Source organism: Salvelinus fontinalis, chromosome 2 (genome assembly GCF_029448725.1).
Source record: "Salvelinus fontinalis isolate EN_2023a chromosome 2, ASM2944872v1, whole genome shotgun sequence".
Lineage (NCBI taxonomy): Eukaryota > Metazoa > Chordata > Actinopteri > Salmoniformes > Salmonidae > Salvelinus > Salvelinus fontinalis.
The window spans coordinates 51,575,843-51,592,340 of record NC_074666.1 but is presented as its reverse complement, the minus strand read 5'-3'; the positions used below and the strand labels follow the sequence as shown (position 1 = coordinate 51,592,340).

The window sequence follows — 16,498 nt, the reverse complement described above, 5'->3', positions numbered from 1 at the left end:
AATCTATGGATTTCACTCCTGGGCTGGGGCGCACCCATCGGGGAGCCAGGCCCAGCCAATCAGAAGTAGTTTTTTTCCAGGCGAAAGGGCGTTATTACAGACATAAATACTCCTGTTTCATCAGCTGTCCAGGTGGCTGGTCTCAGACGATCCCGCAGGTGAAGAAACCGGATGTGGAGGTTCTTGGCTGGCATGGTCACACGTGGTCTGCGGTTGTAAAGCCGGTTGGACTTACTGACAAATTCTCTAAAACGATGTTGGAGGCGTCTTATCGTAGAGAAATTAACAGTTATAGTCTAAGGTAGATATGAATATAGGCCTACTGCAAATCCAATGCTTTTATTTCCATTATCATTGCGTTATGGGTGAAAAAAAGCACAGAGGCATTCAATATGTTCTTTATTTAACAGGGAGTAACAACGTCACGTACACAGAGTTTGTCTGTTCCAACGCCATCATCGGAAGACTACCATTCCTTGTAAAATCATTTGTATTAAGAGGGATGTTGAATAGTGTGCAGGACAGGTTACCTTTCTCTTTAGGAACAATTGAGGTTTGCCTTAAACTTCACAGGCAGGTAAGTATTCAAGAACATTGTTAATATAATAAAAAATAATTCACACCAAATGCACAGACAGACGAGTCAAAAAAAGGTTTTTATCCTAAATGTCACCATATTCTCATAAAGTAGTGCCCTATTTAGTGCCTCAGAGCTAATGCTGCTTAAGTGAAGGACCACTTACCCATCCCATAATAATATAATATCTTAGACACTTCCCTTCTTTGTCAGATGGTTTACAAGGAGAGAACTCTCCAGTACAGAGGAATATTTCACCTTGGCCAAGGAATGTTTATGTTGTAATCCAGTACCAGTGATGTTTAATGCAACAGCCCCACCATGTGGACAGAAAGTAAACTGTATGTTTACCAAATCCTTTTTTTTTTATCTACAGTATTTTATTTTCTCTTATCAGCTTTGAAAAAATATATAAATAAATGAGTGTTTACATGATTGTAGTGAAATACAAATGCATAAGACCTTAACAGACCTTTTTCATTTTTACGTTTTGCCGACCTTTAAAATATCTTAGTTTTGTTCTAAACTGGGCCCTGTATTCCGAAATATTTTATCTGAAATGGTCCTGTAAAAGTGGAATATCAACTGTAGTGTAATTTCACCACGTGTGCCGCCTCACCTCAACCAAAGCACATCTACTGTAAGGGAAACAAGGTGGTGAGGATAGCTATTTCAATAAAATATTTGGAGGTTTGGGGTTGTTGTGTTCCTTGCCTTCTTATGCCTCAAACTCTAGGCCAAGACCGAGCTTGTGCCCACCGGTGTTAATGTTTTTCCCATCCAGGAGAGCAGAAAGGGTCAGCTTAATGCCTGTAGACAGAGAGACAGAGACAATACATCAACAAGGGGGAGTAACAAGTACGGCTGTGGTGATCACGAAATTTCGTCAGCCGGTAATTGTCAAGTTAATGTCAAATTAACATTTAGCATCTCCTGGCTTCCAGACCTTTGGAACATCTACATTTTTAAAAAGTCTAATAAATCCATGTAACATAGCCTACACCTTCACAATACATCCATTATTTATTTTATACAGGTCTAAAGAAGCATGATATGAATAAAATGTATTCTATTTCAGAAGAACAGAATAGCATAATCTGAGTTGCCCTTATGTTAGGTCCTGATCTGGCTATGGCAAATGGCTATAGGCTACACTAGTTCATTTAGCAGACAAGATTTGCTAAGAATTCCGTGGCATTATTTTTATTATTTTATAGTATGAAGAATACAAAAAGCTGAATAAAATGGAAAGGATATTTTCTCCAAACGATTTGAGGGAGTGCGCATACACGGCTATTCTGTATTGGGCGGTTAACAAAGAAATAGGTATTCCTATATGCTTAATTTAGAGTTATTAATGTAACTTTAGTTGTTCTACAAACATTGGGGTATTTGTTTGATTTTGAATACATTGTAAGGCTGCATGATGCGACAAATGATGATTTGAAAAAAGTAGCTTGAAAGTCATGAGCGCTGCCTTGTTTTTTTGCGCAGGCTGTACACACTACATCAGTCACTCATTCACAATTTGACAAGCAATTCTAATGCCTAGAATGTCACAGCGGCATCCCCTTTCTGTGGCCACAATGTACCCTAAAGAAATCGATGCCGTTTGTGGCCAGTGGCAGTTGTGCCCTTCTCCGAGTGCTGCGCACTCCATCACGTGATCGGGTCTTTCTCACAGGCTACAACACAGGCTACAAGTGAAGACAGACACATCGGGGACACAACTGCACGCGTCCTTATCCAATTCCGAGGTGCATATTGAAGATATTGGAAGAACTGTCCACATTTTCTTTTCGTCAGCGAACAAGATGAGTAGAACTAACGAACAGCAAAAGCACTAAGCCAATGTCAATACACTATCCCCCATAGCATAAAAGTTTGACCTATTATATTCTAAGCGAGAAATAAATATTCCAAACATAGTCTGGGACAGTTGTGGGATTCGATAGATCCAAAATTAATACAACCACTAGCATCAAAAAAGCTTTTTTTACACAATGTGGCTGACACAACAAATCAGAACATTTAGCTTTAAAATGTTGATAAACTATTCGGCTGTTTCTTCACATTATAGGCGCAGCAATGTGCACATGGTAGTAGGCTAATGTTCCATTAACAGAAAACACCATTATCAAGTGACACAAATGCAATTATTTTATTATAAAAAGTGCATTTTTTTAATGGTGAAAATTATCTTCCCCAAACTTGAAACTCACGTGCTGCTTATGTATGCCAGTTAGGCTCTACACCCCTTGTAAAGCGGATTAATGTGCTTAATTTTAAGTTATTTTTTAAAGTTATTTTAAGTTTTTTTTAAAAAGTTATTTAAAGTTATTTTTTTAAAGTTATCTTAAGTTAAGTTATTTGGCCACTTTAATTGTGATACAAACCTTATTAAAACATATAGGCCTATGGGCTAGGCTACATGAGGTGTGCAACCTATTCGAAAAAGTTACAAAAAAATGTTTAATATATAATTCACAAGTGATAGGCCAATATTGTCACCCATCAGACTATTATTGATTTAATCTTGTCTTTACATTTACTAATTAATATGTGAATGGACCCTTATCATGCACCTGTATCGAAACAGGCGCAGCAGGAAAGAATACATGGAATCTATGCACTTAAATAGAGAATGGAGGACCCTTTTTTCCCTGTGGTTTATTTTCATGCCAGCCAGGTAGGCTATACTCCTGTTGTAAATATAAACATTAATATTAGGGAAGTTGAGAAATAAATATAGTAGGCCTAGCCTATAAAAAGTTGATGCTCATCTTTTTAAGAGGCCATCACTGTTTTCTCACGCAATTGCATAGCCTATTAAAATGTTGCGCAACGTGAGCTCATGGGCTCTCATGAAGTGTTTGATTAGATTTTCAAATACATTTGCATTGGTGTCAGAGTGATTAAAGGGACAATAGAGTGCTGAGGACGAGGCAGTTAGAAAGTTTGGTAGGCTACTAATGATCATTAGCAGCATCAGAGCTTGGAGAAGCCTAATTACCATGACTAAACAGTCACGTGAAATTTGCCTGCCTTCATTACTCGTGACCGCCGGTGTGGTGGTAATGCGGTCACCGCAACAGCCCTAGTGACAAGTAACAAGATCAGGGCTCATTGACTGGCTGAGGAGGTCAAAGATCAAGTGCACGCTGCTGTTCTGTCATTTCTTCCCAAAATACAGTAGAACGGTATTTCAACTGCACATTTAATCTACACTGGCATGGAGAAAAATAATATTTTGCAAGACATTTTAATAAAACGTTTTAAAATTACTAACCAGGCTTCAGAGTCTGAGTGTATCCCAGGCCCACAAGGCTAGAGTTGTTCACTCTGGCCTGTTGGAGAAATGTATAGATTAGAAACATGATTATGATAGAAAGAAAAAAAAGGGAAAAAAATAGGACTCAAATGTCCTCAACAATCATTCCACAGATCATTTTAAACTTATTAGCCTAGTAACTCCCTCTACCTGTCCCCTGAATGTGACCCCAGGCGGAGGTCATGTCTCAGCCAGTAAGAGGACTAGCTAGAGTGGCCCCTTACCGAGAAAGATGCGTCAGCATCAATCTGGTACTTGGCTGCAATGCCAAAGTGGGTGTTGCTGTTGCCAGCGGTCCAGGCCAGGTTGACTGCTGTCTCCAGCTGGTCGTTCACCTTCTGGTAGATGGAGCCCCCGAACTCGGTGCCATCATTTCTGTCGTCGAAAAAAAAAAACGGTTGGTCATTATTACTATGAGAAGGTGGAACTATACGCAAGTATATTGCAACATCACTATCCATTCCAGTATTCATGTTCAACAAAAAAACTAAAACGAGAACTGTTACAACTACCTAATATCACATGAACTGCAATCAGAAGATCAATATTCACTGTCTAAACTAGCAAACTGAGGGTACATTTCATTAGGAACACCTTTCTAATATTGAGTTACAACCCCCTTTTGCCCTCAGAAAAGGTCTCAATTCGTCGGGACACGGACTCTACAAGGTGTCGAAAGCGTTCCACAGGGATGCTGGCCCATGTTGACACCGATTCCTCCCACAGTTGTGTCGAGTCGGTTAGATGTCCTTTGGGTGGTGAACCATTCTTGATACACACGGGAAACTGTTGAGCGTGAAAAACCCAGCAGCGTTGCAGTTCTTGACACACTCAAACCGATGCGCCTGGCACCTACTACCATACCCTGTTCAAAGGCACTTAAATCTTTTGTCTTTCCCATTCACCCTCTGAACAGCACACATGCACAATCCATAAGTGTTTGTATATGCTTATCGGTCATAGTATGGATATAGTTAGCATGCCAAAAGTTCCCAGATGTCGTACTACATTCGCCAAAATACAAAGTATACAAGCAATGGACACTTTCCCCGTGCTTTTCTGGTCCATAATGCAATTCTTTAGAAAATAGGCATTGCGTCATAACGTTTTCAGATGAGGAAAATGGCGGAAAATATGCAGCCGAAGTCTGACGAAAGCAGATACAAATGTGTTGCTTTAACCAATTATGACAAATGTTAAGAAAATGTTGAGCAATGTAATAAAGTAATTACTTTTCAAATAAGTTACGTTACACGTTATGTTGGCTGACAATTTGCTAGCTACGCTATCCTTACGAACCACATACCCAGTATACTGGTGTAATGATACTGGTGTAATGATATGCTATGTTAGCTACCTACTGTAACGTCAGTTGGCTACTAATACATCGGACTTGCCAGTAGATTTTCTTTATGCTATCTAACTACCCAACATTTATTAACTTGATTATTCACGTCATTTATAGCTTAGCTAAGTGTTAAAGTGGTTCGGGTGTGTTTGTAAATTCGCTCTGGCTACCTACTCCGATTTCAGAGCACTCTGGTCTGACTGTGCCAGAGCGCAGAATAACTGATGCAATTACAAACGCTAAACACCCGTTGAATGTGGCCAGTGTCAGTAAATGTCGGCAAAAAAGTGTAATTAAATAGTTGCCAGCAGCACCATTACAGTTACCAACCCTCTGGATAACTGCCTAACCAGCTCTGCTAGGGTGAGTAAAATGGTCAGAGTGAGGTGTTCTCTCATTTGTGTCTGGAAGTAGCTAGCCAGTTAGCTTGGGTGCTTGACTGCGGATTAATCCTAGATCCTACTCCTCGGCCAGAGATTCCAGTATGCGCTCCAGAATGCCCAGAGAACACTGACACTCCAGATTGAATTTACGAACAAACCTGAAGTCTAGCTAGTAATTTGTTAAGCTAACAAGCTAGCAAGAGGTTGCATAGCAACAGCATCAACTTCCAGTAGACAGAGTAAGCTCAACTGAAAGGATACCATTCGTTTACAGTATACTAAAATTAACTAATAGTATATAGTAAGTAGTATACACTCATTATGTAGTATACAGTATGTTCGTATGGGTATGCGAACACAGCTCAAGTCTCAATTGTCTCAAGGCTTAAAAATCCTTCTTTAACCCGTCTTTAACCCGTCAACTACACTGATTGAAGTGGATTTAACAGGTGACATCAATAAGGGATCATAGCTTTCACCTAGATTCACCTGGTCAGTCTGTCATGGAAAGAGCAGGTGTTCCTAATGTTTTGTACACTCAGTGTATATCAAGGATCAGCTGTCAAAGGATTAAATAGCCATGTCTCAGAGCTAATTGACCTTGTCAAAAAAGTGATCATGAATGGAAGGCCAGGTCGCGGCAGGAGGTTAGCTTACTATCCTATACTACCAACAAAGCCCTTTGACAAATCCCATCACTGTGGGATACATAAAATAACTGCCAGTCTGCTTCTGAGGGGACCAGAGAGACAGCAAGTGCTTGGGGCTGCTAGTGTCCAGACAACGTCAGCTCTCATAGTTCAGAGCTGGAAACAAAATGTTAGTGACTAGTCGTTCAAAAAGCTCAGTTGGTTGGAGCATGGTGCTTGCAACAGAGTTGGGGGTGTGCCATATATACAAAATACTTAAATCACTGTAAATAATTTTGGATAAGGGTCTTAAAGACCATAAATATGTTCCCTAAGCCCCATCGCTGGCTTACTGTCAGTGTTGTTAAGCCCCATCGCTGGCTTACTGTCAGTGTTGTTAAGCCCCATCGCTGGCTTACTGTCAGTGTTGTTGAGCCCCATCGCTGGCTTACTGTCAGTGTTGTTGAGCCCCCTTCTTACTTCCATTGTTTGCTGAAGCGCGGAGGCCTACCTGAACCATATTTATGTATCGGGTAGGCGGTCATTGTAAATAAGAATTTGTTGTTATCTGACTTGCCTAGTTAAATAAATATATCTACTTACACATTTGTGTGGAGCTGGAACTCGTCGGTCTTGTAGCCCACGGCGAAGTTGCTCTGGGTGACCCTGTTCTTCCCGGCCTCGAAGGTCATCTGGTAGCCGGCCAGCCAGCCCTCGTAGCCCACCACCGCCATGCCGTGCACAGCCGTCCCGTTAATGTCATAGTCCACATCACACCCCAGGTTGATGTGCTCCCTCTTGTAGCCAGTCTTGATCTTACCACTCTTCTTGCTGGAGGTGGCGATATGAGAGGAATGGAAGGAAGGAAAAACGTGTCAGCATGAGGTAATGTAGAAATCACAGTGACAGAATGGCAAATACGTCCAACAATCTACATTGAGCTGAGCAGGACAACAACAAAAAATAGCAACATGTATTGTGTGACGACATCATTGATTGCAATTAATTAACATTGTGAAACAGTTAAATGCTATCTTCACTGAATTAATTGGATAGCCACTTCTTACCCAGTGTTTGGCGAGAAGGAGGAATCAAACGTCAGTTTAAGCCCTTTGGCCAACTGAAGGGAGAAGGTGAGAGAAAGATGGAGAGGTTAAGAAAGCATGAAGAAAGCATGAATGATTCTTAAGTAAATTAATATCCGAGGCAGACGGAAAGAACTATTAAGAAAGCATTGCTGCGTAATTAAAAGGTATATTGCGATGAGCATTTCACCCCTTAATAGGGTGGGGGGGGCCATAGGGAACTGAGACTCCCACACGAAGAAGACTAAACATGTAAAGTTATGTATATATTGTCTTAAAATATATAATAAAATCAATGAAACAAGTCAGTGAGTGCTGATCTTTTTTATATTTACACTAAGGGATTACTCATTGGCTTATAGCACCCTTCGAACAATGACAGATTGAAGAAAATGGACTAGAGTACACCCTAAAGAACCTAAAGAACACATAGACCTGACCTGGTCCTCCAGAGTGATCTCGGTGCCCAGAGTGTTGTCGGTGTTCCACTTCTCAGTGAAGGTCAGTCCGTGTTCGGCCCACTTGTACTTGGTCTCCAGGGTGCCGGCCACTTTGCTGGTCTCGGTGTTGGCAGAGCCCGTGCTGGTGAACTCCTGGGATTGGGGTCAAACAGAGGTCAGTGGTGAGATGTGATCACGTTATTATAGCATCAGACATTATTAGTGAGGATTTGGATGGCTGAGGACCACATTGGCACGTCACAAGTGATGTGGACAATCCGAGAGGTCTTTCACAGGTGCCGATGAGTCATAACTAAACGGAAGAAAAATATAAAACATGAAAAGTGTTGGTTTCATGAGTCGAAGAAGAAGAAAAAAAAAAACACAGAAATTTGCTATACGCACAAACCGCTTATTTCTCTTCGATTTTGTGCACAAATGTGTTTATATCCCTACTAGTGAGCATTTATTCTTTGCCAAGATAATCCATCCATCTGACAGGTGTGGCATATCAAGAAGCTTATTAAACAGCATGATCATTACACAGATGCACCTTGTTTTGGGGAGAATAAAAGACTACTCTAAAATGTGCAGTTTTGTCACAACACAATGCCACAGATGTCTCAAGTTGAGGGAGCGTGCAATTGGCATGCTGACTGCAGGAATGTCCACCAGAGCGTTTGCCTGAGAATTTAATGTTCATTTCTCTACCATAAGCTGCCTCCAATGTCATTTTAGAGAATCTGTCAGTACATTCAACCAGCCTCACACCCGCAGACCAGGTGTATGGCGTTGTGTGGGTGAGCGGTTTGCTGATGTCAATTTTGTGAACAGAGTGCCCCATGGTGGCGGAAGGAGTTATGGCATGGGTAGTCATAAGCTACGGACAACAAACACAATTGCATTTTATCAATTTCAATACACAGACATACCTTGACGAGATCCTTAAGCCCATTGTGAGGCCCATATTTTTGAAGGTATCTGTGACCAACAGATGCATATCTGTATTCCCAGTCATGTGAAATCCATTGATTAGGGCCTAATTCATTTATTTCAATTGACTGATTTCCTCATAACCACTGTAACGCAGTAAAATCTTTGAAATTGTTTAATGTTGCGTTTATATTTTTGTTCATATTTTTGATATGACGAACACATCAAGACTGTTTCAAGGACAGCTTTCTTCCATCTACGTAACATTGCAAAAATCAGAAACCTTCTGTCCAAAAATGATGCAGAAAAATGAATCTGTGCTTTTGTCACTTCTAGGTTAGACTACTGCAACGCTCTACTTTCCAGCTACCCGGATAAAGCACTAAATAAACTTCAGTTAGTGCTAAACACAGCTGCTAGAATCTTGACTCGAACCAAAGAAATTGATATTACTCCAGTGCTAGCCTCCCTACACTGGCTTCCTGTTAAGGCAAGGGATGATTTCAAGGTTTTACTGCTAACCTACAAAGCATTACATGGGCTTGCTCATGCCGATCTTTCCGATTTTGTCCTGCCGTACATACCTACACGTACGCTACGGTCCCAAGACTCAGGCCTCCTTAATGTCCCTAGAATTTCTAAGCAAACAGCTGGAGGCAGGGCTTTCTTCTACAGAGCTCCATTTTTATGGAATGGTCTGCCTATCTATGTGAAAGACGCAGACTCGGTCTCGACCTTTAAGTCTTTATTGAAGACTCATCTCTTCAGTAGGTCCTATGATTGAGTGTAGTCTGGCCCAGGAGTGTGAAGTTGAACGGAAAGGTACTGGAGCAACGAACCGCCCTTGCTGTCTCTGCCTGGCCGGTTCCCCTCTCTCTACTGGGATTCTCTGCCTCAAACCCTATTACAGGGGCTGAGTCACTGGCTTACTGGTGCTCTTCCATGACGTCCCTAGGAGGGGTGCGTCACTTGAGTGGGATGAGTCACTGAAGTGATGTTCCTGTCCGGGTTGGCGCCCCCCTTGGGTTGTGCAGTGGGGGAGATCTTCGTGGGCTATACTCGGCCTTGTCTCAGGATGGTAAGTTGGTGGTTGAAGTTATCCCTCTAGTGGTGTGGGGGCTGAGCTTTGGCAAAGTGGGTGGGGTTACATCCTGCCTGTTTGCCCCTGTCCGGGGGTATCGTCGGACGGGGCCACAGTGTCTCCCGACCCCTCCTGTCTCTGCCTCCAGTATTTACGCTGCAATAGTTTGTGTCGGGATGCCATTATATGCTGTTATATCTGGAGTACTTCTCCTGTCTTATCCGGTGTCCTGTGTGAATTTAAGTATGCTCTCTCTAGTTCTCGCACTAATTCTCTCTCTATTTTTCTCTCTTGGAGGACCTGAGCCCTAGGACCATGCCTCAGGACTACATGGCCCGATGACTCCTTGCTGTCCCCAGTCCACCTGGTCGTGCTGCTACACCAGTTTCAACTGTTCTGCCTGCGGCTATGGAACCCTGACCTGTTCACCTCTTTTGGCTCAAGGGGTATACGGACTGCAGTGGAACTTACCAGTCCATTCTCTGACTTTGTTTTCAAGTCCAGCTTGATGAGACCAAAACCTGAAAGGCACGGAAGAAAATTAAATCAAACTGTTGTAATTTCAATATATTCTATGAGTGCTTTTTAAACTGATGATATATTCCTGTTCGGTTCATTATTTCCACTAGAATTCCTAGCATTCCGTTAACGCATGGCTTCTGTTGTTTTCAAAGTAAGCATGATTTTCTGCATCTTGCAGACTTTTTTTTAGCACTTCATAAACACATACAGTACATTCGCTAAGTTTTCAGACCCCTTGACTTTTTCCATATTTTGTTACGTTACAGCCTTATTCTAAAATGGAATACGTTGTTATTTCCCTTATCAATCTACACACAATACCCCATAACGACAAAGCAAAAACAGGTTGAGAAATGTTTGCCAATTTATTATATCACATTTATTTTAGTATTCAGACCCTTTACTCAGTACTTTGTTGAAGCACCTTTGCAGCGATTACAGCCTCGAGTCTTCTCGGGTATGACGCTACAAGCTTGGCACACCTGGATTTGGGGAGTTTCTCCCATTTATTCTCTGCAGATCCTCTCAAGCTCTGTCAGGTTGGATGGGGAGCGTCGCTGCACAGATGTTTTCAGGTCTCGCCAGAGATGTTCGATCGGGTTCAAGTCCGGGCCACTCAAAGACATTCAGAGACTTGTCCCGAAGCCACTCCTGTGTTGTCTTGGCTGTGTGCTTAGGGTTGTTGTCCTGTTGGAAGGTGAACCTTCACCCCAGTCTGAGGTCCTGAGCGCTGTGGAGCAGGTTTTCATCAAGGATCTCTCTGTACTTGGCTATATTCCCCACAGCATGATGCTGCCACCATCATGCTTCACAGTAGGGATGGTGCCATGTTTCCTCCAGACATGACTCTTGGAATTCAGAGTTCAATCTTGGTTTCATCAGACCAGAGAATCTTGTTTCTCATGGTCTGAGAGTTCTTTAGGCTGTCATGTGCCTTTTACTGAGGAATGGCTTCCGTCTGGCCACTCTCCCATAAAGGCCTGATTGGTGGAGTGTTGCAGAGATGGTTGTCCTTCTAGAAGGTTATCCCATCTCCACAGAGGAACTCTGGAGCTCTGTCAGAGTGACCATCAGGTTCTTGGTCACCTCCCTGACCAAGGCCCTTCTCCCCGGATTGCTCAGTTTGGCCAGGCACCAGTCTTGGTGGTTCCAAACTTCTTGCATTTATGAAGATGGAGGCCACTGTGTTCTTGGGGACCTTCAATGCTCCAGACATTTTCTGGTACCCTTCCCCAGATCTATGCCTCGACACAATTCTGTCTCGGAGCTCTACAGACAATTCCTTCAACGTCATGTCTTGGTTTTGGCTCTGACATGCACTGTCAACTGTGTGACCAAATCATGTCCAATCAATTTAATTAACCACAGGTGGACTCTTATCAAGTTGCAGAAACATCTCAAGGACGATCAATGGAAACAGGATGCACCTGAGCTCAATTTCAAGTCTCATAGCAAAAGGTCTGAATAATTATGTAAATAAGGTTTTTCTTTTTTATATTTGTAATAAATGTGCAAACATTTCTAAAAATCTGTTGCCGCAATGCCATTATGGGTATTGTGTGTAGATTAATGAGAAAAATGTTTTATTTAATCCATTTTAGAATAAGGCTGTAACGTAACAAAATGTGGAAAAAGTCAAGGGGTCTGAATACTTTGCGAATGCACTGTAAACCACTGTTCAATAAATCCCTCTGAGAAATACCGGTCTAGCCTATCACACATCCATTACAACTATTACATAACATTGATAGATTGAGTTTATTGATTTGATGTGGTTTCTACTAGGGCTGTGACGATACCAGTGTCACAATATTTTTTTCCATAAATACATAATGGATGTTTGTTTCCAACATTTGGGCTGTTTTCCTAAAGTTAAATCTGCTTTGTGTTTTGTTTCCTTGCCATGATAATAACGAGTATTGCGATACTTGTATCTTCCCGGCCCTAGTTTCTACACTAGAGTACATTGTCACGTCAGGCACAGTTCACTGCCCCAGCTTCCTTCCCATCCATCTCTGGGAAGCAGTGTGCTGGTCGTCCCACCCTCGCCTGTGTGATTTACCTGGGGATCCCCATAATAAGGCCTAGGCCTCAATAGCTCAGTACAGCTGTGTTTCTCTCAGTCAATAAGCTGCCTAAGGACAGCCAATCTAAACTAGAGGGTTTACCAAATGGCTATAACACTAGGCTAGTACGACTACAGTCCACCCCTCATTCTCTGCAGGACAGGAGCAAAGGCTGAGTTGGAAGAATGATCTAGGAAATAGTGGGTAGAAAGTAGTACTGCTCAGTGCTCACCGTATCCCTTGGTAAAGACATCCTTGGCGGACTTGCCAAGGTCAACATAGGTAGGAGGAACGGCCATTATCTGTAAAAAATAAAATTAAAATCATGAGAAAAAAAGGAGACAGCTTTGTGTTAGGCTACTGCTTAGCACAAAGCTCTGTGAGATAGCAATGGGGCAATGGCATGCATAAAGCATTAGCAGTGTGCTAGGCCTTCAATGACATAGCAACAGAGGAGAGAGCACTGCGTATGGGGGAGGAGGTGGGAGAGGATTGAGGTCATTGATGGACGGGGTGGGCCGGTAGGGGGAGGGGCAGGCAGACAGAGGAGCAGGCAGACATGCCTCACATCTGCCTGAACGGACTAGCCCGTTTGCTCTGACTCATCAGAAAAAGAGTGATGTGCTTGCCTTGCCAGGCTAGAGATTTCACAACAGCAGCCAAAACCTGATATACTGGACTTGACAGCCAAATTAAAACGCAAAACACAGAAGGGTCAGCTTATGAATCAATAAGTGATTTCTAAAAATGGAAGGTTAGATATGTTTTACTATTTGTTAGATGACCTCAACTCCACTCTTACTATAAGATAATGTGTGGGCAGAGACTTCAATGTTGAGTAACAGGAGGGGAAAATCTGCTTGTTGCAGATTCCAAAAAGGATTTCGGCACTGATCGTGCTTTTTCGTCCAAGACTAGACTTAAACTGGAGCACTTGCCCTCTACACACAATGCTAATTTGCAAATAGAATAGCCTATAGCCCAAATGGCTATTTTGTACATCAGCGCATGCCACATAGCCTACAGCCTCGATCACTTCCTTCAAAACCCTATTTAATAGAATATGAATGATAATTACTACACCTTTCTCCCTGTCATACACTGAACAAAAATGTAAATGCAACAATTTCAAATATTTTACTGAGTTACAGTTCATGTAAGGAAATCACTTTAATTAGCCCCTAATCTATGGATTTCATATGACTGGGAATAAAGACATCTGTTGGCCACAGATACCTTAAAATAAAAAGGTAGGGGTTTGGATCAGAAAACCAGTCAGTATCTGCATTTGCCTCATGCACCCGATACATCTCCTTCGCATAGAGTTGATCAGGTTGTTGATTGTGCCTGTGAAAAGTTGGTCCATTCCTATTCAATGGCTGTGCGAAGTCGTTGGATACTGGCGGGAACTTGAACACGCTGTCGTACACGTCGATCTAGAGCATCCCAAACATGCTCAATGGGTGACATGTCTGGTAAGTGTGCAAGCCATGGAAGAACTGGGACATTTTCAGCTTCCCGGAATTTTGTAGAGATCCTTGCGAAATGGCGCCGTGCATTATAATGCTGAAACATGAGGTGATGGCAGCGGATGAATTCACGACAATGGGGCCTCAGGATCTTGTCACAGTATCTCTGTGCATTCAAATTACCATCGATACAATCCAATTGTGTTCGTTGTCCGTAGCTTATGCCTGCCCATACCATAACCCCACTATGGGGTAATCTGTTCACAACGTTGACATCAGCAAACCGCTCGCCCACACGACGCCATATACACTGTCTGCCATCTGCCTGGTACAGTTGAAACCGGGATTCATCCGTGAAGAGCACACTTCTCCAGCATGCTAGTGGCCATCGATGGTGAGCATTTGCCCACTGAAGTCAGTTACAATGCCGAACTGCAGTCAGGTCAAGACCCTGGTGAGGATGACGAGCACGCAGATGAGCTCCCCTGAGACGGTTTCCGTAAAACGATGTTGGAGGTGGCACATGTTCAGAGAAATTAACATTAAATTCTCTGGCAATAGCATACCAATTGCATGCTCCCTCAAAACCTGAGATATCTGTGGCATTGTGATGTGACAAAACTGCACATTTTAGAGTGGCCTTTTATTGTCCCCTGTGTAATGATCAGGCTGTTAAATCAGCTTCTTGATATGCCACACCCGTCAGGTGGATGGATTATCTTGGTAAAGGAGAAATGCTCACTAACAGTGATGGAAACAAATTTGTGCACAAAACAAGAAAAATATAACAATAATGTGCATATGGAACATTTCTGGGACCTTTCATTTCAGCTCATGAAACATAGGACCAACACTTTACATGTTGCGTTTATATTTTTGTTCAGTGTAAATGCATGGTTTAGTGACACCCAAAACCAATTATTAAACATCTCTCATTTCTACACGCTTTTAAATACAGTGGGGTGGCAGGTAGCCTAGTGGTTAGAGCATTGGGCCAGTAACCGAAAGGTTTCTGGATGTAATCCCAGAGCTGACAAGGTAAAAATCTGTCATTCTGCCCCTGAGCAAGGCAGAACGACAGATTGTTCCCCGGACGCCAAAGACGTGGATGTCGATTAAGGAAGCCCCCCGCACCTCTCTGATTCAGAGGGGGTTAGGTTAAATGCGGAAGGCACATTTCAGTTGAAGGCATTCTGTTTTTAATACAGAGCCATCTTCAGTGACCAACAGGCACTCACTCGAAGGGGACCACGGTAGGAGACAGGAAGTGTCAAACATCAGGCATTCCAGAATACACACACACATCCAGCTCACACACGTTACACAAATACACATACAGGAAGGAGCACTGAACCTTTGAGGAGCATTATTGGTGGGAGAGGTTAGAATATTAGGCCATACAGAGAATAATGTCCGTGGGGTCTTGAGGAATGTACTAGCTAGTCATACATAACAGGGTATTCAAGGAAAGCCACACAATGTGTCTTTCTGGTCCCTCTGGAGATAGATATACTCCATTGCACAAAGTCAATGAAATCTCATCAGACGATAGCTAGATTTTTGCGTTATTTAATTTTCAAATAAGCATACCTGAACAGAAATACCATGGGGACATCGACTGATAGGACCTTGCGATAGGAGATTGATCAAGCAAAGAACGTTAGCATTGTTGCATTAGACCCGTGTCAGGCAGGTGGTTTCACGTTCCACATGCACTAGAGAGATGGAAATGCAATGTACATGTCTCCAGACAATTGTCACAGAATCTGCAACCTGCTGCCTGATACGAGCAGTTCTTCTGCCTGGCTGCCTGATGATGTCCAAGGGGTTATGCAACAAGGCGGCAGAAACATCACTGCTTGTGCTTGAACATCTTTAGCTTATTGGTAACTAAGTAGAAAACTAGCTAGCTGCTGAGGTTAGCAGGGCAATTGGTGGACAGCGGGACAAGCGCATACACTGCACATCATCGTTGGCTATAGCGAGTAACTTTAATCAAATTGCAGAGAACAGTACCTAAGCTCATTAAATTCAAATAATAATGCGTTAGGGTGTTAGCTAGTTACTCGAGGCCATGTTCACATAGCTAGCTAGCCAGAGCGCTAACTCATCAGGCTAGCTAGCTGTATACTGATCAGCATTTCTCCTCCTGGACTGCTTCTAACGCAACGTTACTGGTTGCGTGGTGGATGAGCGTGCCATCTCTTCCAACTCAAGCCAAGAAAGAGGTCAATGTCTATCACAACAGGGGTACAATAGTGCCCCATGATATTCCGCAATATTAACTACATTTCAACATACCTCTGTCAGTGCTTTCCAATCCTGCCTGAGGAGATTCCTGTCAACTAGACAACGGGAGGGGTAAGAGGAGGTGCAACAGCGTTACACACGCTAGAAGTCAAGCAAGCGTATGAAAAAAAGAGGCATGGCTCTTGCGTTGTCTTTGTGGCGCACGCGCTGTTGATCGTTTGACGTCCGCATAGCGCATCATCGGTAGGCTTAAAACCCGCCACCGTTAACAACCGATCTAGAATCAGCTCGTCCCACCTCATCACCAATCCCCATCATTATGTGCTTATAACAAAACCGTCCCTGGTCAACGAGTAGCCTAATCGCTGGAATGCAGGAATGTCG

General features: G+C 42.7%; 1 protein-coding gene across 1 annotated transcript; it reads right to left on the bottom strand.

Moving 5' to 3' along the window:
* Nucleotides 1-384: 384 nt before the first annotated feature.
* LOC129820867 (voltage-dependent anion-selective channel protein 1-like) lies at nucleotides 385-16,308 on the bottom strand. Its single transcript, XM_055877917.1, has 9 exons — nucleotides 16,166-16,308; nucleotides 12,628-12,697; nucleotides 10,279-10,328; nucleotides 7,794-7,946; nucleotides 7,336-7,388; nucleotides 6,872-7,099; nucleotides 4,133-4,283; nucleotides 3,867-3,924; nucleotides 385-1,387 (listed from the first exon to the last, which is right to left on the bottom strand). The coding sequence occupies exons 2-9, from the start codon at nucleotides 12,692-12,694 to the stop codon at nucleotides 1,296-1,298; spliced, it is 852 nt and encodes a 283-aa protein (XP_055733892.1). The 5' UTR covers nucleotides 12,695-12,697; nucleotides 16,166-16,308; the 3' UTR covers nucleotides 385-1,295.
* Between the last annotated feature and the right edge of the window lie 190 nt (nucleotides 16,309-16,498).

What these genes read in the sequence shown, in the direction of transcription:
- LOC129820867 (XM_055877917.1), bottom strand. Translation starts at nt 12,694, where the DNA reads ATGGCCGTTCCTCCTACCTATGTTGACCTTGGCAAGTCCGCCAAGGAT. An exon ending in TTCCAGCTCCACACAAATGT is followed by an intron (nt 4,284 to 6,871) that starts GTAAGTAGATAT and finishes TTTCGACGACAG; the next exon opens with AAATGATGGCACCGAGTTCG. An exon ending in ATGCTGACGCATCTTTCTCG is followed by an intron (nt 3,925 to 4,132) that starts GTAAGGGGCCAC and finishes TTTCTCCAACAG; the next exon opens with GCCAGAGTGAACAACTCTAG.